This window comes from Xyrauchen texanus, chromosome 50, assembly GCF_025860055.1.
Source record: "Xyrauchen texanus isolate HMW12.3.18 chromosome 50, RBS_HiC_50CHRs, whole genome shotgun sequence".
In the NCBI taxonomy this organism is placed as follows: domain Eukaryota; kingdom Metazoa; phylum Chordata; class Actinopteri; order Cypriniformes; family Catostomidae; genus Xyrauchen; species Xyrauchen texanus.
Genome location: NC_068325.1, coordinates 18,540,908 through 18,563,484, shown reverse-complemented (window position 1 = coordinate 18,563,484; position 22,577 = coordinate 18,540,908). Strand labels below are relative to the sequence as shown.

The following is a 22,577-nucleotide window of genomic DNA, read 5'->3' as shown; positions in this document are numbered from 1 at the left end:
ATGTTATTGATGAGTGTAACAGGTCTGTTCTTAAACAGAAGCAAGTTGTGGAGGTCTCCGTTTTAGCTTTTACTCCCACCGTGCAGCCGTCGATAAGTTATTCATGCTACTAATAGAGATGCTTTGCTGTGCAAGATTGACTCATTACGATTCACGGATGACTATTGATCCACAAGAGCAAAAACACATACCACAAATGCCTTCTTACAACCAATAACCTTGAAGAGCTAATTAGGGGTCCAAGCACTGAAGATGTTGGAACCCTTTTGTATAATTACTGATTTTTTTGTATTTGTACTGATTTTCTTCTTTTTATTATTCTTTTTCTGCCCTAAAAGCCTATGGGCAGCCAAAACCGTTAGTCCCAGAGACACCAAATGTAGCAGAATGATCCTAAATTCCCCCACTACTCAGGTGCATACCCCCCATCCCACCCCCATACATTGGGCGTGACCCAAATTTACTCAACAACCTATTTCCAATTTCACCAATAGGGGGCGCTACAGCTAAAAATTCCTTATAACTGCAAATGTTTGAGTGAAAAATGTGAAAATTGGCATGCATCATCCTTGGGTCACGTGCTAACATATCCTTACAAAAACAATTCGACAAATCAACAAAAATGTCCGACAGTAGCCAATCAAATTTCAGAAGCTAATAACTTGCGTTGCGAATGGCTGATCATTATGAAATGGATGGTGCACTTATAGGTCACCAAAATTAGGCTGTATACCAAATTTAGTGAAAATCGTCCACAAAGTAAAATGGTCTGCACTTATTTTTTAACCTTATCAAAGCGGTTTTCAAAGTACTTTACACTGTGACTCATTAATACACATACTCATACACCAATGACGGCAGAGCTGCCATGCAAGGCGCTAGTCTGCTATTGGGAGTAAGTTGGGGTCATGTGGACCGGGAATCGAACCACCAACCCTGCGATTAGTGGCCTACCCGCTCTACCACCTGAGCCACAGGCGCCCCGGTTGTGGCACTATAATGAGCCAATTTAAATTTTGTACTTTTAATTACTAATCTATAAGGGCTAGAATCAAAATTCTTATTTCATCTGATTTCTTGAGTCAAGACAAACAAAACATATATATCCGCCCCGAAAAGTTTTACGGAAATTAGAATTAGAAAACATTCGCGTGTCATATAAGAAGAATAATTCGCACTTTTAAATCAACAAACGCACGATTCAATTTGCAAATCTGGATTGCCTCTAACACCAGAATGCCATTTAAGATATCTTAATATACTTTATATTTTAATTAGACTAGATTAAATTAAAATGAAATTCTCATACAATGAAAATAGAGAAGAACTGAGACTGTCACTCTCCAAAATTACAAACAAAAAACGCCATCAAAGTCGCCTGTACGACTCTCTTTATATATTCCATCTGACTCATCTCTCTTTGGCACACTAAACAACTTTGAAAAAACTGTATTTGGTGCAAAATTGTTGGTCGAGTTGGAAATGACGATAAAACTGAGGAACTTTTGGGAATTGTAAAAATGTGTATATCGTTTTTATACAACAAATATTGAAGCAGTCTTTGTTAATTTTAGATAATCATAGTTTTAAAAATGTATCCAAGACAATTTAACAAAACAAACTTGCTTTATTTATCATGTTGTAGAAGTTGTAGAAACTACGTTTGTGGTATGTATGGGTAAATGGCTGCAACTTTAGTTCTCATGCAGGAAATTTAAATTGACCTTGCCAGCGCTCGTGTTCCATCAGGTGAAATGTCAGACGTGTAAGATGTAGTCGTACCCTTTTAGAGGAAACATTATCATAACGCTACAAACAACGCACCAGGTTGGAGATGCTGCCAATTAAGGCCCATGCTTTTAGAGGAAACTCTATCATCATGTGGAAGTCCTTTGTTATCTTGAGATGAATTAATGTGAGTTGTAAACCAAACACTTATTCACACATCTAGGCAAATGTTAGCACAATCTGTCAGGCCTTTGGGGCTATAAAATAATACATTTGAACACTGTTATGATTTCTGGTTTCATTAAGGGTGTGTAATTATTAAAATGATTTCAACAGCCTTCAAAGTATTCCCTCACTTTTAATTGATTATATTTAGCACTGATGGTGCGAGGACCCTATTGTTCTTCTAGGCATTTATTATTACCCCCCACCCCCCAAATTAAATGCATTTTTGAGGGCCTAAACATTCTCCAAATCTCATGAAACTTTGCACACGCATCAGAAGTGGCGAAAATGTACATTTGATATGGGTTTCAAAAAAATGGCTCAATCCCACTCCCATACTGATATCTGATACTGCTTTTAGAATTAATTCTGGAAAAATGGTTTGATAGTGCCACCTACAAAATTTCAGTGAAGCAGCCCTCATGCCACATTTCACCTACACGTAAGAAAATCGGTAGGCATATGTAACATGTCAACACGTACAAAAAAGTCTCTTAGAACCATATCCTAAACCCAACAGGAAGTCAGCCATTGTGTTGTTTTCTCTTCCATTTTTGCTCCGTTTTTGCCATTTCCAGGCCTCGTACTTTAATGAACTGCTCCTAGATATGAAATCAAATCAACATCATATTCGGTCAGTCTAATCTAAAGACCTTGGCGATGCTAAATTGTGAAGCTTTTGAGTTTTTTAACGGCTTGTCCGTGACGGCCTGACAAGTTCGATGTTTCGCCATATAAATCAGGAAGTTGTTGTAACTCAAACATACAATGTCGAATCTGCTTCAAACTTTACATGTTTTATAAGAGTCCCAGCATGAACAATTCTATATACCAATATTCAGTTTTAGTCATAGCGCCACCTACTGGCAACAGGAAATGACAATCTTTACATTGTGATACAGTCTTAACATTTAAGTGCTAAAAAATGTGACATTCCCCTGGCACAGCAGCCCCAAGGTGCACCAGGGTGCGAGGGGCCCGTTCATCGCTGCTTGCAGCTTTAAAAGAAAAGATTTAACCTTTGTTTGTACTTTAATTAAACAACGGAAAAATGTTGTTTCATCTGTACACAAACACAACAATGGCCTTCTAGAAAGTAATCTTTTTGGTTTCAATGGTTTTTTGAAGGAAGTCTTTCAGTGGTTTGCATTATATCTTGATGGTGATGTTTGCTAAGGCAAGCCTCAATGTTACTGTTGCTATTACAAGCTACTATTACCAGTCTTTCCAAACGAAGTTCCACACATTTTGATACTTTCCATCCGTAATTTCTCCCTGCTTCTCCTCAACAGACTAAAATAAACACATTTATCAAGGAAGCACTTTGTAGTTAGTCTTTATTTCTTTGCGGCTTGGCTCTGAGCCTGCTTTGAGGAGTCTTGCTTTGTTCATGTTTCATTGTAAGATGAGATATCTGTCTCAACCTGATCTGTTCCGTTTGACCTGAGGAATTCAATCGGCTCATCAGCTGGTTAAGGAATCTAGTTTCTCTTGAGACATGGCAGCATTGTTGTAATTGGTTTCCATGGTCAAAACTCTGAAATGTTCACCTTGGAGGTCTTAAAGTGTTGCCAAAGGACTATTCAGTTTACTGTTTTTCGGGTTTATTCTGACCTGTAGTTTGGTCTGTTATTTGAGTCAGTAGTTTCTCTGTTTTTGCGGGAATCTGGGCTTATTGGGTGTTGTAGCTTGTTATTGATATTTTCAACCACATCTGATAATTGTGCTCCGAGTCCTCGTGGTGGCGTAGTGACTTGCCTCAATCCGGGTGGCGGAGGACGAATCCCAGCTGCCTCCACGCCTGATACCGTCAACCTGCGCATCTTTATCACGCTTATTGAGCGTTGCCATGGAGACTTAGCGCATGTGGAGGCTTCACGCCATCCACCATCCATGGCGTCCATGCTCAACTTGCCACGTGCCTTATATAGCAACCACGAGGAGGTTACCCCATGTGACTGCAACCGGGCCAATTTGGTTGCTCAAGAGACCTGGCTGGAGTCACTCAGCACGCCCTGGGATTCAAACTAGCGTACTCCAGGGGTGGAAGCCAGTGTCTTTACCACTGAGCTACCCAGACCCCCCTAAATTGAAATTTTTTACATAAATCTTTAATATGCAGTGTGTTATACATTTGCAAAAAATGCCTTTTTAAGGATAAAAAGCACTTGGGGTAATTCCAGATAACAAATATTGCCCATTTGTACAAAATTGTAATTTCAGACACGATATCCATCTGTAGTTTGTGGTATATGATGTATAGCTTTTCCAAGTAGAGTATTCTGGGCAGCTTTCAGCCTTTCCTGTAAACTAAAGCTGTGGCTTTATGTTTTTAATGTGGATATATAACACTATCTATAATCCAATTTTAGTCAGTTTGTTGGTCTCTTCTGTCTACATTCTGTCTCCTGACGTTCCAGGAAATACATCCAGTTAATATATTTACAGTTAATAAGCCAGCCAACCAGACAGACAAAAGGTGAGGGAACTGAGAGAGTGACAGACATGAAGAGATGATTAAACCATGCCAGAGTGAAAGATCGATTTGCATTATCCGTTGACAGTGAAAGTGAGAGAGAAATCGAATGAAAGAGAGTACGAATCTGAGACTGACCGACAGAAATGGTAGTAGGAAGGTCAGATAAGACTCGCTGTGTTATTAAGCGTAAAAACACATTCTACAGGCTTGTGGTTCTCAGAGCCAAGCGCTCTAGTCTATCAGATCTGGATAGACCCAGGAAGCGTATAAAGGTCGTCGATTCATGTCAATATTTTTAGTATGCCATCTTAACCAACAATAGGGCAGTGCTATTCACCAAAGGCTAGTTTCAGAGTTTTGATTTGCATATAAATTACCCGCTGATTGCTTTTAAAGGGGTCATTAATGGATCAATTTCCAACCCATTCATCTTATGTTGGTTGAGGTTTCATGCACCAAAAACATCATGATTTATTTCTACATTACTGTATTCCAGTGTGTATCAGGGCAGACCAAGTTGGGTGACCTTGGCCCGTGTTCTGTTCTCTCAGGATTAATCCTGGTGCGCCTGATGATGTCATGACGATCATTGTGAGCGATGGCACACTTTGACAGAAATATGGATTATACTCGCTCGTCACCATCTGTCTTATTTAGAGCAATCTGACTGGATTTGGACAATTGTTTTAGAGAGACAAAGATGAATGCTATATAAAATACAGATGAAATGAGTTGTTAAAGACCTTCGCCATGCATTTAATTTTAGTAATGTGACATATTTCCGAGTGAATCAGGCTCTTTAGTGAGAAATAATGCAGGATAGGACTTTCATCGAGAATTGATTGGACTCTGAAAAGTGAGAGTTAAGGGAAAAGGCGTGGGGCTTTTTTCTGGGGGGTGGGGACAATAAATACACCTTTTCACCATCTCTGATGCTTGCTACGCTTGTGAACTAGTTTGCCGTTTTTGGCGGGAAAACAACCAAAAATGCACGTTTTTTTTTACTTTAATCTGTTTGCTTGCTACACTAAATTCATGTTGTTTTCGCTAGCTAGTTTGGCATTCTGGGTGGGAAAACGACCAAAAATGCAAATTGTTTTACATCTCTGTTGCTTGCTATGCAAAATTCATGTTGTTTTCGCAATCTAGTTTGGCATTCTGGATGGGAAAAGACCAAAAATGCACCTTTTCAAAAACGTTGTTCCTTGCTACCATATTTTCATGTTGTTTTTGAAGCTAATTTTGCATTCTGCGTGGGAAACAGAATTTTTTTTAACATTTTTTACATCTCTATTGCTTGCTATGCTAACTTCATGTTTTCAAAAGCTAGTCTGGCATTTTGGGCTACTGGGTGGAAAACAACCAAAAATGCACCTTTTCAAAAACGTTGTCGCTTGCTACGCTAATTTCAAAAATGCTCCTTTTCAGCATATATGTTTCTTGCTACCCTAATTTCATGTTGTTCTTTAAGCTAATTTGGCATTCTGGGTGGGAAACCATCAAAAATGCACATTTTAATACCTCTGTTGCTTGCTACGCTAATTTCATGTTGTTTTCGCAAGTTAGATGGCATTCTAGGCATTTTGGTAGGCTACATTTTTGTATACAGTTTGTGCTACAAACAACCAAAAAAGCACCTTTTCCACATGTTGCCTGCTACACTAATTTGCAACTAGTTTGGTGTTATGGGGGTCTAAAGACATATCGTCTGGACTTCTGGCCATTTGGGCAGGAAACAGCCAAAAATGCACAATTTAAAGATGTGTTTGCTTGCTATGTTGTATTTGCGAGCTAGCTTGACGTGGTCTTATGATGACAGTTGGGGGAGGGGTTAAACTACAATATTATTGGATCCAGCGACAAGCAATTTGCGTGTCCACACCAAACACGATAATGCTGCTCTACGCGACGTAATCGCAGCCAATAGAGAAATATTTGCTGTTAAATGTACTGTTGTGATAGTTGGAAATTAACATTTAACGATGAACGTAAAAAAAATATATTGGCCAATATATAGTCACCAATAAATTTAGCATTCTATTCCATTTTATATTAGCTAATCTTCTGTGTTCTTTGTTTCATTTTGTTGTGCAGATTTAAAGAAGACTCTGGCTGTTCTTTTGGATAATATAATGCTGAGATTATCAAAGCTGGAGTCTAAAGTGGACAATATCATTTACAACGGCACCGGAACAAACCTAACAAATGGAACCGGGACCCCTGGACCAAACCCAGTGTCCCCAGAGAAAGTTAACGTAGCAGGTATGGAGGCTATTCTCTTTATCTCGCTTTCCCTTTGTCACGATTGGCTTTATTTCTTGTGTTGTGTATTTGTGCCTTTTTAGGAGATAAATTCATTTTTAAGATGGACAATTTTTATTCAGATATTTTTAAAATCAGTAGATTTAAACACTGAGAACAACTAAAAATAGTTAACTAAATTTGTGAAGACTTTAAGACCCTCTTTACGCTTCACAGTACGTAACACACTCTTTCATGCACAGCACATACACACACACACACATGCTTTCACGGTTCTTTCCCTCTTTATTGAAACCCATTGAATTTCCTTCAAGTCTGAGATGATTAACGACTCTGAGACAAAACAGACTATTTGTAGTTTCAGTGGCTTTAACCCCAGGTTGGTACAAAATCGTATACAATGTGACAAATAAGCTTTAGAATTTGCTTAGGCTTTGTGAATGACTATCATTGTATTCTAAGTTTCTGTCACTATGAACTGTGACTTATATCTGAAAATGTTGGTTTGAGATCTCAAAAAGAAATTCTACATTATGCTGTGTCATGTCTGTTTAAAGATGTTGTCTGTTTCGCAACCATGAAAGCGTTTTGTTAACCTTTTCATTAACATGCTAACATAGTACCTTTGTAAAGCAGTCAATGAATGGATTTATCATCTTAATCTTTTTAATTCTACATGTGCAGATATCATGAACTCCATTGTGCCTCTAAGGTACAAAAATCAAAGGCCTGTGCCAGTGCCCTGGCATACTGATACTACACGCTCCCTTAGACAGGCATGCAGACGTGCCGAATGGGAAAAGGACAGACAAGAGGTTTCTTACGAAATTGAGAAAGTCATACAATTTTGACTCCAATGTCAATACTTCTCTGAACTCATCACCAAAAAATGGTCATAGACCACAGGTTCTCTTTTCCACCATTTAATCATGTTTTAAATCCTCCTGTGCATCCGTTTTCAAATCAGTTTCTCTATGTGAAAATTGTAGACAGAATTACAACTTTAAGATCACAGATGTCTCGCTCAGTATATGCTCTGCATGATGCTCCATTAAGCTCTTCATTCTGGTCTGAGTTTGAGACCATTGATCTGGTCCAACTAAGAGAAGTTGTTGGTCACCTAAAGCCAAACACACGTTCCCTGGATATCATTACTCTAAATTGCCTTAGTAAAATCATTGACACGGTTGGTACCGGTCTGTTATTGGTTGTCAACAAATGTTTGTCTACAGGTTCTTTCCCAAACTGCCTTAAAAATGCTGCAGTGTCACCATATAAAAAAACAAACAAACAAACAAACCTTGATCCATCCTCTCAATTGCGGAGTTCCGCAGGGATCAATACTTGGCCCGGTGTTGTTTTCTCTGTATATGCTCCCTTTGGCTTTGGTTTTTAATAAGTATGGAGTGTCTTTTCATCTCAATTATATCTTCCTATAAAACATAATGATCAACACCCCTTACAGTCTCTGATGGCTTGTTTAAATGATTTTAAATTTTAATGGATGGCGTGTAAGTAACTTCCTTAACCTAAATGAAAATAAAACTGAAATGACTCTATTTGGGCCCAAGGAACACTGTGCTGTAGACCTGGACCTAGCTTCATATAAAACTGAATGTCCCAAAACCTAGGTGTTCAGTTCGATAGCAATCTAAATTTGTATAAACCGATTAGTACATTTGTAAAGTCGTGCTTTTTCCACCTTCGGCTACTCGCTAAGGTCAAACCCTTTTATATCTAAGAGCAACTTTCAAACTGTGACTCACTCTTTTGTTACTTATCGTCTCGATTTATGCAGCTCGCTTTATTATGGTGTAACTCAATCGTTCCTTTCCCGATTACAGCTGGTGCGAAACACTGCTGCCAGACTTATCTCTGGGACTCGCAAGTACGAGTCAGTCACACCTATTTTAATTGCGTTGCACTGGCATTCGGTTAAGTATAGAATTTATTTAAAAATTGTATTGTATGTTTATTAAGCCCTTAATAATTTGGCCCCCAAATATCTGATTGATTTGCTCCATCTATATACTCCATTGAAAAATCTGAGATCTTGTGATCTTGGCCTATTTTCAGTGCTTAGATCTAGACTTAAAAAGGTCCTGGAATAGTCTACATCGCCACATCAGGCTAGCCCCTTCAATATCAGCATTTAAATCTGTCCTAAAGACTTAACTGTTATATCTGGCTTTTAATATCCCATAATCACTGTGAATTGTTATTTTTAATGTTTTATGTATTTTTACCTTGTTTCCAGTATAGCATTTTTTTCTTTTTATACTGTACAGCACTTTGGTCAACCTTGGTTGTTTTGAAATATGCTTTATAAATAAATATTGATCGATTGATTGATTGGATTCTCCTTTCTTTTAGTTTCTGCGCTGGAGTAGTTTTCATGATTGATGAAGTTACGGCAGGTGGTTTTTGCTCCACCCATGTTGGTGAATATGTTTATATAGTGTTGTTTCAGGCTGAAGGGAGTCAGCAGACGGTGCACAGAGTTAATTTAGCGATGCTTGAACCTGTCACGAAAGCAAAGTTTGACTTGGCAAGGGCTAAGTTTAATGTTAAACCGTTTGTGTTTGTGTGTTGTGTGTTTGTGCGCCATATTGAAATGTGGGAAGCTATTTCTTTAACCAGATGAGGTGTCTAAACCAAGTAAAGTGCCTTGGTATTATCATGTTTTTTTTGGACATGTATCAGGGTAATACCATGGTTTTTGGTAATGTAGCATGCAATAAAATGGTTTTGGGCATGTACCACTGTTTCACATGTATGGCCAGTACTATGCTAACAATAATGATTTTAGACCTGTACCACAGCAATGCATGTGTTTTGGAAATGTACCACAGTAATAAAATGATTTGTGCACAAGTACCATGGTAAAACCTTGTTTTTGGACAAATATCATGGATTTTGGACATGTACCACAGCAATACAATAATTCTAGGACCTTTACCATGTTAATAAAATGTTTTTTGCACATGTACAATGGTAATACCATGTTTTTTTTGTAAATGTGCAATGTAATACCATGTCTATTGCAAATTAACTTGGGTAATACCATGTTTTTGGACAAGTACTACAGTAATACCGTGTTCTTTGGATAGGTAGCATGGTAATAACATGGTTTTTGGACATCTACCACAGCAATACTATGGTGTTTGGAAATGTACCATGTATTAAAATGTTTTTTTGCACAAATATCATAGTTTTTGGACATGTGCAATGTTATTACCATGTCTTTTGGACATGTACCATGGTAATACCATGTTTTTGTACAAGTATCATAGATTTTGGACATGCACCACAGCAACACAATAATCTTTGGACCTGAACCATGTTGTTTGGACATGTACCACAGTAAAAAAATCTTTGTACATTTTTAAATATGTCCCGTGGTAACAACATGGTTTTTGTATATGTACCATTTGTAATAAAATGTAGTAAAAATATAACTGTAGTAAAACCATGGGTTTCTTTGAATAATCTTGAGGTACCATTCAAATAATATGGTATATGAGTATGGTAGTCATTCATTATCAAAGTACCATGGCATTACCATCTAATACATCAATGTACCACAATAACACAGTATTTATTTTTTGTAGACATGGTACCATGGTAAAACTACTTTTGTGGACCCAATGATGATAATACTATGGTATTATTTTAAGTACCTTGGAGTACAGTGTAAATAACAATATTAATATGGTAATCAGTCAGTACCAGAGTATTACCAAATTATATCATCATTGTACCATGCTAAAAAAAAGCAATTCAAGAAAAACAAAATGCAATAAAATCAAGGAATGTTATTAAACCAAAACATCCTTTTTTTAGTCAACTAAAGATCCTAGACAAGGCAAAAATCTGACAGCCAGAGTTTTCTGTCTACTACTTCTACTAACTACTTCTTGCCAGAGTTGCGTGTGTGTGTGTGCGTGTGTGTGTGTGTGTGTGCAGATGTGGTTATGATCATTGCTTCTGACTCACAAGCTTTATATAGGCCAAACCCCTGCTGAGTCATGTGGCGCTGACAGCGAGGGGATATCGCTGCTTTTCTGACAGTTCACTGTGATGACATGCTCTGCAGCCAATTCTGGTGAAGACATTTGTTAATAACTGAAACCCATGTCAAGCTTTTAACATTATCAGTTTACATTTTTGGTTTGAGCTTGTGAGCAATTTAGATTTTTGTCTTTATTAGCAGTGCTTGCTACGGGTTAGGAGATGCCACTAACACAAAGTGCTAACTTGTGTAACCTGATGTACAAAAAAGTGTGAGAAAACTTAGGCCCAGAGATAGTTTGGAGTGGTCTTTTCACTTAGTAAGTAGCAAACACCTAGCAATGCACTAACAACACCAAAGCAATGTGCCAAACTAACAGTGCCAAACTAACCACTTGCATTTTTTTCAGATAAGCAAGAACTCTAGTTTTAATTTGCCATTCGCTTTCATGTTTGTGAAACAGCGAACATCTTTAAAAAGACATGACACCGCATACTCTAGAATTTCTTTTTGAGAACTCAGACAACATTTTCAGATGGAAGTCGTAGTTCATAGTGACAGCAACTTGGATCTTTACAAGCAATCCCAAAAAACGATTATTCCTCAACGAATGACAGAGTGGGCCTGGGAGCTAGCGAAGAAAAATCCTGCTTCTCAGAGCTATCAAACGAGTCTTTAAAGCTCATCAACCTGATGGCAAATCTAAGCAATACCATCTGAAAGGCCTGCATCAAGACCCATTGTGGTCTTCATGTTGGAACTGTAAAACGGCAAGTGTACGTTTGAACTCTTGCGCCCACACGAGAAAACATTCTCCTTTGTCTCGTTCTTGCCGAGTTCCTCTCAATGGATGCATTTAACAGTTTGAGAAACAAAAATGTTGAAGAAATGGAAGGGGTGTTTGTTTGGAGGTCACCTGCTCTCAACCTCAAACCTGTTTTTGTTTGATATGTTTACCTGCTTCAATGGGTAAAAATGCATTTAAATAAGAATACCTGAGAGAATGACTTGCTCACTGAGTTTGGTTTGGAAGCTAGCGTCTTGTTTTGGATCACGATGGTCAACTAGTTGCCCAACAACTGACTAGCCGATTAGTAAGGTTGACCAACCTTGTTTATCTAGTTTTGTTTTTAACGTTTTGACACTTTTAGCAGCGCAGCTTTAATTAGCGTACTGCCAGTGTGCTTTGCTTTAGCTGTTCGACCTTTTAAAACCTGGAAAAACCTTCTTAGAAAAGTACATTTATCCCCTTAAAAACATGAAGTCTTTGGCCATTGTGTCGTGAAATGCACTTATTTTTTTTTTATCTCCCACCATGATTGTTGCGTTTTAAAAACTGCATTTCAAGTTCAAAATAGCTCAACTTTTAAAAACATATTTCGAGACCCCTGCTTTCTATTCCATTGCACGCCATCTAGCTTTTTAACCAAAAAATGCATCTTATGTAAACACCCCCTATCAAATGCATCCAATCAAGGGTGTGAAATCAAAACCAACCTAATTACACAGGCCTTCATAATACCGATTAGTCAACTACTCATTCACGCAACCTGTCCAAAGTTTGAGTAGTTAACTAAATGTAGCGACGCAACTAACTTAACAGTAGCTCAGCTAATTTCGCAGTTATAATGCTTTTTCAGTAACAAGCTACATATTCCAACGAGTAGTGCTGTAGTGTCACAAAACTCTACATTTGTTCAATTTGATTGTGAATGTTGAAATGGAGCCGAAGAAGCAATCAAACACCCTCGCCTAAACTGTCCTCTCTCATATGGTCTTCTGGGAAAACCAAATAATTTAAGTGAATCAGTTATTTTGGGCCGTTTATGTAAATTAACCAGTTAAAATGAATGATTCCCTTATAATATGCTTTGGTAACTCCAATTCATTTTAGTAAGTTCTCACGTAAATTAAGTAGTTCACATAAATGATTCACATAAACCCCGCACAGCCTTGTTTTTGTTTTTTATCGAAATATTTAGTTAATTGCTGCTGTTTAACATCATATTAAAATGCATTTACATTAAATGGGAAGTTGTCTAGTTTTATTTGTGTACTTTATATTAAGTAAAAATTTGCGTTAAATGTTTTCACCCTATTTGTTGAACCCTTACAAAAATAAACTACAGTTTTACTATACTAATATTGTAGTAACCATGGCTGTAGTAACGTTTTTGGGGTGGAAACCATAGTTTTGATACAATAAAAGCAAATTGTATTACAGTAGTACTGATGTATCCATATTGTAACCATGGTTTTACTAACATGACTGTAGTAATCATGCTTAATTTTATGGTCAATATGCTTTTACTACAAATGGTTCAGCTATAGTTACTATTGTAAAGCCTTCTAGCTTGGGAAGCTACGGTTTCAAAGCAGCTTCCCCAAAACTGCCCATTGACTAGTTAATTTAAAAAATATGTAGTTTTGCACGTCCCTAATATACTCTGTGTAATCCTGTTTTCTTGTGAAGGGCTCATCTTCATTTTCAGATTGCATTAGAACTCAATTGGCATTATCGCACATCTGCATCAGTGGATCCATCTGATTAAAATGACTGAACCGTTATCTGTATAAACACAATGCATTTCACCCGTGCTTTCACTTTCTCTAAAGTTTCTCCACGTGCCAGCACGGAAGACAATGCAGGTGTTTGTGTAGCCAGTTGAATGTGTGTCTATGTAACTGTGTTTGTTATTGCTACCGGTGTCAGTTACCAACTCTCTGGGCGATGCTGAAATGCTGCTGCTGCTGGCAAAGTCTTCGGTTCTGGCGCTTGACTTGTGCTGGAGACTCCTCAGAGAGAGAAAGGCAGAGACGCAAACAGAGATACCCACTGTTGGCAAACAGAATGGGTTATTTCTTTGTGTCCGCTGTGGATGTAGATGCCACTGCTGGACACAAGGATAACGTGTCATTAATAAGCTTAATGCAAACAATAGTACAGTCAACGTTCATTCTACCAAGTTCTTTTTTAACCTATTTAACCCACTTACAAACTCAGAGAAGTGATAGAGGTGATACTGGTCTCCAGTTTTCGCCTATGCCATTGTCATATGGAAACTGTTCTCAGGATTAACATGAACAATCATATTGTTGCGGAAACTTTTCAGTGATTTGGTTGGCTAGAAGCACTTCTGGATGAGACTCGGTTGATGACTTGTTGTAGTTCCAATATATCCTAGGGAATTATGTTGTTTATTGTAACAAAACACACAGATTCACACATTTGCTCATAATTTCCCAGTTCCGGGTGTTCTCTAGAGAGACCACAGTTGGGTGTGGAGAGTCAGGTTTTTGTGTCCTGAGGGAGGAGGTGGCTTTACCCTGTAGAGTACATACTAAACTAGTCATACTAACCACAACTAGCTGTTGAGAGCAAGTGCATGTCTGACACCATCTCAATGGGGACTTTTCTTAAAACAAGCTAAATATTAGTGGGTTTTGTTTTTGTATTTTGAGATTTGAGCCACACTTAAATATGTCATACAATAAAGATAGCACAAGCATATCTTTCAAGCAGAACATTTCACAAAGTGAAGTTTGTTAGGTTTTAAAAGATAATGTACTGTTCAAAATTAAGACTTAAATTATTGGGACAGTTTCCAGACTTATTGCACTATGGTGACAGGAGGTCGAAAGTTCTGCTGCTGAAATCGATCTTTACTTACCGAAATTGAAAACCTCTGCCCCCAGTGGCCTAAGCTGAAATTGTTGTCGAGTTGCCTAAAGCGAGTTGTATTTTTAGTTGTAAATGATGCAATAAAGTAATCCCCTAGCTATCCCATAACCCAAATCCTAAGCCTAAACCTCAGTGGAGTAAAAATAAAATTTAAGAGGAAAAATGGTACCTCTATTGTTTATGTATTTAAATGTATTTGCATTAGTGCTTTAGAAAAGTAAAATTAGTTCTACTGTCTCTTGTGTTCTCCAAAAACTCATGATTTTAGCTGTCCCAAGACAGGAAGTATTGTTTTTGGCAAACATGTGGTTTCCTCTGTGGTAACTTAACAGGAACATCTCTCTCTATTTGTCGTTTCCACACACCTGGAAGTGCTCTTATACTGTAGCTGTGAGAGCAGTGTACTTTTTTTAGTGTTTGTGTGTGTTGTTTGTCTATCCTTGTCCACCAAATTTCCCCACAAAGATAGTAAATCTTAAAGGATTAGTTAACCCAAAATGATAATTTTCTCATGATTTACTCACCTTTAATCCATCCCAGATGTGTATGTCTTTCCTTCTTCAGCAGAACTGAAATGTAGATTTTTATAAGCATTACAATGAAAGTGAATGGGTGCCATGAGACTGTTGGCTGTTTGACAGTCCAAAAGGCATATTTAGGCAGCATAAAAGCATAAAATTATTGATTTATGTTTTACACAAACCTATCGATTTGCTTCAGAAGACATTCGTTGATTGACTGGAGTGGATTATGCTGCCTAAATATGCCTTTTGGACCATCAAACAACCAGCAGCCTCATGGCACCCATTCACTTTAATTGTATGGACATACAGAGCTGAAATGTGCTTATAAAAATCTTCGGTTCTACTGAAGAAGGAAAGTCATTCACATCTGGGATGGCTTAAAAGTGAGTACATTTTCATTTTTGGACTATTCCTTTAACATGACCTACATTGTGGGAATATAAATTTAAGATTAAAACAATCACACATCATTTTGGTTCAGCAATCATTGGCCTACAGTTCACAGCATTCCATTTGGCAACTGAATTCATCAATTATTCCAAGATTTATTATAAGGGCTTGTATAAGGACGCGTTGATGTACATCTACGTCAGACGGATGCTTTTAGATCATCTCTTTTGCGTTGCGTCATAAACATAACATTTTTAGATGGCTATGTCAAGTTTGAAACTTAGAAAAACACGTCATGAGATCTCCGCGTTCAGATTTGCGCTCTATTGAGTGTGGCTTGTTTTCTGGATAAGCTGCGCGTTGCCTTTACAGCGAGTTTCGCTTACTGCCCCCTGGAGAAAACAGCTGGTACTCCAAGCTTGAGTTGTTTATATTTATATGTATTTATATAGGGGGATTGTCCCTGTAATAAGTGCACTGTAAGTCGCTTTGGATAAAAGCGTCTGCCAAATGCATAAATGAAAATATGGATGGTATATTCCTTATTACGGTCCGGAGACATGATTAATTGCGTACATTTTTTAAATATAATTTATTGCACCGATTTAACACATTAAATCGACAGCCATAAATGTTTGTACAGTGTGTGTATATATACATATATTGCACTAAATTATATTGTTTATACAGTATTGTAATTTTATTCGCAATGCTACGTGGGATTGTAGATTATTCCCTCAATAAAGCTGTTCAGTACACAGTCTTGTACCTTTGGTCTTTTTGTCCGATTTACAAATAAATGTCTTGCTTCAAATACAAGTTTGTAATGTTGTGATTCACCTCGGAGGTTATTGGTTGGGTTCACGCCCTTGAACTCTTTAATGAAGGACTTTATGAAATTCTACGGACAAAACATGAATGGGAAAAATTATTCAGAAACCAAGACGACTGAAAAAGCTTTAAATAAAAATAGTAGTCTATGGTTTGTCCTTATTTAGATGTGTGTGTTGCTTTGATGTCCATTTTGAAAGCTTTAGCAAAATCCCTGAAGCTTGGCAGAAAAACTGACTGGCCTCGCTGAATTGCTGAGGACAGATTATGCACACACGCACACACATTTCACTGTACTCTCACAGTACTCCATATCAGTATCAGAAGTGCCCTTGGTATGTGTTTATCTAGTGTAAGAGAGCGAGATAGACGCACACACATTGCTTTAAGTCTCCAAGAGAGAAAGAGATGCACACATTCTCGTTTAAAGACACACACAAACACACACACACACACACACACACACACACACACTCTCTCTCTCTGGTTGATGATTGTTGTTTGTTGTACGGGGGTCCCGTGTGTGTGTGTGTGTGTGTGTGCAGTGACTGTAGAAGTGCGTGGCGAATAATGCCCATCTGTGTGTGTTTATGAGATTGCTTGTTTACAAGGGGGTGTGTATGCCTTTTGAAAGTACAGCTGTTCACTCTGCGTAGCACCTCATGCAGAAATGAGGATTGAACGCCGCTGTTGCTGTCTCTGATAATTGTTCAGCATCTGCAAATTGTAGGAAGTAAAGACTATGTAACATAATAATAGAAACACGTTATTCAATTTTGCAGTGCATGAATCTTTCGTGTGTGTGTGTGTGTGTGTGTGTGTGTGCGTTTTTGTGATATACCAGGACAATTTTGTAAGTTATAAACTGGTAATCACAAGGTTATTATGCTATAAATGTGCTTTATGAGGACATAGACTAGTGTCCCCATATTTCAAATCGCTTAAAAATCATACTAAACAATGTTTTATTGAAAATGTAAAAATGCAGAAAGTTTCCTGTGATGATTAGGGTTAGGGGTTGTGTTAGGTTTAGGGGATAGAATCTATAGTTTGCACGGTATAAAAATCATTATGTCTATGGAAAGTCCTCATAAGGATAGGAAAACAAACATGTGTGTGTGTGTGTGTGTGTGTGTGTGTGTGTGTAACAATTTTGGACTTTGTTTGTGAGTTAAAGTGTAATTAAGGCCTGATTAAAGTCTAATTAAGCTCTAAATTGGGGTTGTACTATGTTAAACACACCCAGCCAGCCAATGTCTCTACAGCCCGTCTGACTTTCTTTTTACTGTAAAACACAAAAGGAGATGCTGTGCCAAATGTTAGCCTTAGTCACCATTCACTTTCATTGCATCTTTCTTCCATATAATAAAAGTGAATGGTGACTGAGGCTAACATTTGGCACAGCATCTCCTTTTGTGTTTCACAGAAGAAAGTAATTTGGTTTGGAAAACATGTAGGTGAGTAAATGACAAATTAGCATTTTTGGGTGCTCTGTTTCTTTAAATCTCAACAGCCGTTTGAATGTTTACACTGACTCTGTGAACATCTGTCTGACAGGAACGGTCACATCATTGTGCATCATTGAGCTAGTTGTGTCATTCCTCTCCTGTGACTGGTTCAGTCTTGTGTTATTTGTGTCATGTGACTCATAAAACGGCCATAAACTCTGTTAGAATGTGACCTTAAAAGGAGGATTGGAGAATGACAATGACATCATTCACTGTTTTGAGAGACGGTGTTGGTGTTCCCATGGTAGGGTGTTTTAGTGTACAGGATGTGCTCTTAATGTACACTGTTCTATTTAGGTTGCGCCTAGCCATTATTTTATAATGCGCCTCGAAGTCTCAGCGCTGATTGTAAGAGTGTATGTGTGTTTGAGAGATTGTAGATGGATTATTCAACCTTTGCAAATCAAATCCTTTTAAATCGCCAGGCTAACACCCACACATTATAGCAATTTCGTCCTCTTGTCTCCTCTAGTCATCTCTGCCCTCCTCTTGTCTCAACTCCTTTCCTTTAATCGCCTCTACTTTCCTTGTCTTCTTTTCCCTTCTCTCACTTCATGTTCTTTTATCTCATCTCGTCTCCTCTCATCTACTTGCCCCCCTTCTCAATTCATCTTGTCTCCTCTCTTCTCCACCCTTCTCATTTTGTTTTTCGTCTCAACTTTCCCCTTGTCTCCCTTCATCACCTTTCATCTCCTCTGCTCTGTGCTTGTCTCATCTTGTCTCTCATTTCTTCTCCTCTCCAGTGTCTCATTTAGTCTCCCCACCTCTCACGTCGTCTCATTTCCTCACATCTTGTCTGCTCTTGTCTCCTTTTGTTTCCTCTCTTCTTCTTTCCACTGTCTTATTTTGTCTCCCCACCTTGCGCTTCATGTTGTCTCATCTCCCCTACTCATTTAGTCTCCTTTCTTAGCATCTTGTCTCCTTTAGTCTCCTTTTGTCTTCTCTCTTCTCTATGCTGTCTCATTTTGTCTCCCCACCTCACACTTTGTCATCTCATCTCCTCTCCCCTTTTAATTTAGTTTCATCTACTATCCTTGCATCTTGTCTCCTCTCCTCTTTTCTTCACTATCTCAACTCGTCTCCCCACCTCACTCTTCATGTCATCTCGTCTCCTTTCTGCTTCTCATTTTATCTAATCTCGTCTAATTTCCTTTCACTTGTTCCCTTGATTCCCATCTCCTTTTGTCTCCTCTCTTCTTCCCTTCTTATTTCATCTCATATCTTGTCTCTTCTCTTGTCTCATCTCCACTTTTCTGTTCTCCACTGTCTCATTTAATCTCCTCACTTCATGTCCTCTTGTCTCCTCTCATCATATCTTGTGTGCTTCCCCTCTTCTCCACTGTCTCATTTCGTCTCCTCTCGTCTCTCCCCTTGTCATTTCATATTCTCTTTTGTCTTGTCTCCTCTCATCTTGTCTTCTTTTGTCCCCTCTTCTCTTTTCCATTGTCTCAATTAATCTACCCACCTTTCACTCCACGTCCTCTTGTCTATCATCTCATCTTGTCTCCTTATTTAATCTCATATCTTATCTAGTCTCCTCTCATCTTGTCCCCTTTTGTCTCATCTCCACTTTTCTGTTCTCCACTGTCTCATTTAATCTCCTCACTTCATGTCCTCTTGTCTCTCATCTCATCTTGTCTCCTTTCCTCTCTTTTCTTCTCCACGGTCTCATTTCATCTCTTCACCTCATACCTCATGTTTGTCATCTCCTCTCCACTTCTCATTTGTCTCATGACTTGTCTCTAGTCCTATAATCTCGTCTTTGTTCGTCTCTTCTCTTTTCCACGGTCATATTTAGTCTCCCCACCTTTCAGTTTTGTTGCCTTGTCTCCTCTCATGTCATCTGCTTTTGTCTCGTCTCCTCATTTCTCTTCTCCACGGTCTCATTTGTCTCCCATCACTCACCTTATCTCATCTGGTCTCATTTTCTCTCTTCTCCACTCTCTCATTCAGTCTATCCACTTCATTATGTCCTCTCGTCTCATCCCCTTCTCATTTTGTCTCATCTCTTGTCTCCTGCTTTCTCTTTTTGTCTCCTCTTCTCCTCTTCACGGTCTTATTTAATCTCCCCACCTCTAACTTCATGTCCGCTTGTTTGGTCTCTTCTCTCCTTCTCAATTTGTCTCATTCCTTGTCACATTTTCTCTTCCCTCATCTTGTCTTATTTTGTCTCTCCACCTCTTCGTGCCAACTCGTCTAGTCTCCTCTTTCTTTCTAATTACATCTCATCTTGTCTCTCATCTTATTTTGTCTCCTCTCTTCTTTACTGTCTCATTTAGTCTACATCTATTTATGTCCTCTCATATCCTCTCCCCTTCTCATCTCTTGTCTCGTCTACTTTCCTTTTCAAGTCCCCTCTCTCTTTTCCACTCCACTGTCTCATTTTGTCTCCCCACCACTCACTCCATCCTCTTCTCTCCCCTTCACTTTGTCTCCTCTTTTCTCATCATCTCCCCTTAATCTCATCTCTTGGATCCTCTCCTCCCTTCTTTTTTGCATTGGTTTTTGTTTCGTTTTTGTCTCATCTCAATCTCTCCCTTTGTCTTCCTTCATCTCCCCTTCCAGCTCTTTTCTCATCTTGTCTAATCTTCTTTTGTCTTCTTTCCTCTCTTTTTGTCTCCACTCTCATTTCATCTCGTCTTATCTACTTTTGTCTCTCCTGGTATTTCGGCTCATGACCTTTTGAAAACAAAGCCTTTTGTTTGAGCTTTCAGCTTGCAGACTATGTCTAAGTACCACACACACACTTCCCTCATCACCATGTATGGATTCAGGTAATCTCCTCAGGGTTTTTATAGCTAATAGAGATGGTAGAAGGTGGTTGGCAAAACGTCAATTGGAGCATTTCATCATTATCAACTGCGACGCCCTAGAACTCATTGAGAGTCACTTTTTGGGCCCTGCATGGACATGGCTCTTGACTTCCTTCGTATAATTTGATGGCTTGACAGAAATAGAGATAGAGAAAGGAAAAAGTATGGACGGATTGTGTTTGTTTGGCTGTAAAGGGCAATTTAATGGTAAAGTTCAAACTACGATTTTGTTTCCTGCAGTGCAATCGCGACGACAGAACTTACTTGGTCAATTTGAATCAAACGTTTTCTATATTATCACTTTCTTATGACCGCTATTTTCAGTGGTAACTTCATTAACATTTGAACGAGTGCCAATGTTCTGAATTAGTTTTATTTTATTCAGCTGTGATTGTCTATTATTGGAACTGTTGTGTGCTCATTATGTTGCTTTCTCTCGGTCTGTGTTTGTAGACTTGCTAAACGGAGCTCAGGAAAAATGTGAACTCCCCTCACTTGATGGGTTTCCACATTGTGAAGACAAAATCAAGGTGAGTCACACGCAGTTCACCAACCTTTTAAACTCACTGTTAATTTATAAAAAAAAAATATGGCTTTAAAGTCCATTTATTTGAACTTTTAAAGCCATATATTTGCTGCCATAATCCTAAAAGTTGACCAAATGTCCTTTTAGCAGTTCTGAACATGTTCATTCTGACCAAAATGTTGGGCGTATACATATACTACAAATGTTTGTCCAATAAAATGTCCAAAGCTTTCTGATAAAGAAAGAAATTAACTGCATGAAAACATTTTTAGTCTATAATTCTTGACGTGAAGCTCATTTGAGTGACTCGTTCAGTAATTTGGGCTGTCGCTGCCGTCCAGTGGTGCCTCCTTTTATATCCTCATCTGCTGGACTTTATTTAGAAACCATTTTAATCCTGATTTCAGACAGACTTTTTAATTACAGGCTCTGCATGGGACGCTCTCCTTACCAGTGCACGACATTTATCCATTTTGAGACATATTTGAAAGCCATTAACTGCTTCTGCGGTATTAATGAGGATGTACTTATATTGTTACAAACGTCTACAAGAAGTTTGAATGTGCTACTTTATTTCGTCATGGATGTCAGGGGAAATTTCAGTAAAGGAATAAACTTTTTAGCAAATATAAGTGTTCGTTAAAATGATGTAGTTAAGGAAAATGGATTTAATACACATCTGCTTAGTTCAAAAGCATTTATTGTGCCGATTGTGTTTTCAAGGCTAAGATTTGTTTCTTGTGAGGAGGTCAAAATTCCAGCTTATGGAAATTCCAACGTTACGGAAATCTTCTTAAAAAGGTCCTTTTGACCTGATTTCACAGTTATTGCTAGACATTTACAAAATGACAGAAATGAAGGTTTTAATTTGTATTTTGACATTCCAAGTTTTAGTAGAAAAACTTTAGGTTGAAAAACTTGCAAAACCCATAGAACTTAAATGGAAACTAAAACTAGACGATCAATATTTTTTGGAGGTTGAGCAACTTCTTTCATTCTTCTTTTCAGACTTGACATTTTTTGCATTTTTTCTGGCCCCATTTTGTACCATGCACATGGAAAGTGGCAATAAACAGAAAATAATGTGTTATTAAAACCGTACTCTGCTGTTCAGATTGTTTGTGCCAAATGATGCCATGGCTTTGCAAACCATTTGTTAAACTCTCGAAAACTTTGGCTTGATTTATTGATTGATTTGGCCTATTTGTTTTTGCAGAGACTAATTAAAGTCAATGGCTATCTAAACAAGTGATATGGAAATCCTCTTAAGTTCATGCAGAAAAAAATCCCTCTGTTTGACTACAGTAACAATGAGCAAAACCTAGTTATGATCTTTACACGTATTTAGCAAGAATGACATTGTCATGTAAAGTCAACATGAAATCATTATTGCCCATATCGACAATACAGGACCCCAGAAACAGTAGTGACCGCTTTAGGGTTTGGGGTAGAGTTAGAGTTGTTATTTCAGGCGAACTTTTTGCTACTTAGTTTAGCAAGGAATGGGGATCCAAAAAAATAAATGATTATTAAAACTCTGTACTTGTCAGGATTTGTCTGAAACTAGGCTATATGATGCTCCATTTGATTATACCAT

At 38.1% G+C, this 22,577-nt stretch overlaps 1 protein-coding gene across 3 annotated transcripts in view; it reads left to right on the top strand.

Annotated features, from left to right (window-relative positions):
* Nucleotides 1–22,577, top strand: part of LOC127641115 (alpha-1,6-mannosylglycoprotein 6-beta-N-acetylglucosaminyltransferase A-like) — a 64,186-nt gene that overhangs the window by 10,090 nt on the left and 31,519 nt on the right. For all 3 annotated transcript variants that reach the window (XM_052123888.1, XM_052123890.1, XM_052123889.1), the window contains exons 3-4: nt 6,527–6,694; nt 20,908–20,984. In XM_052123888.1, the coding sequence (XP_051979848.1) occupies nt 6,527–6,694; nt 20,908–20,984 (245 nt within the window). The remainder of the gene's footprint in view (nt 1–6,526; nt 6,695–20,907; nt 20,985–22,577) is intronic.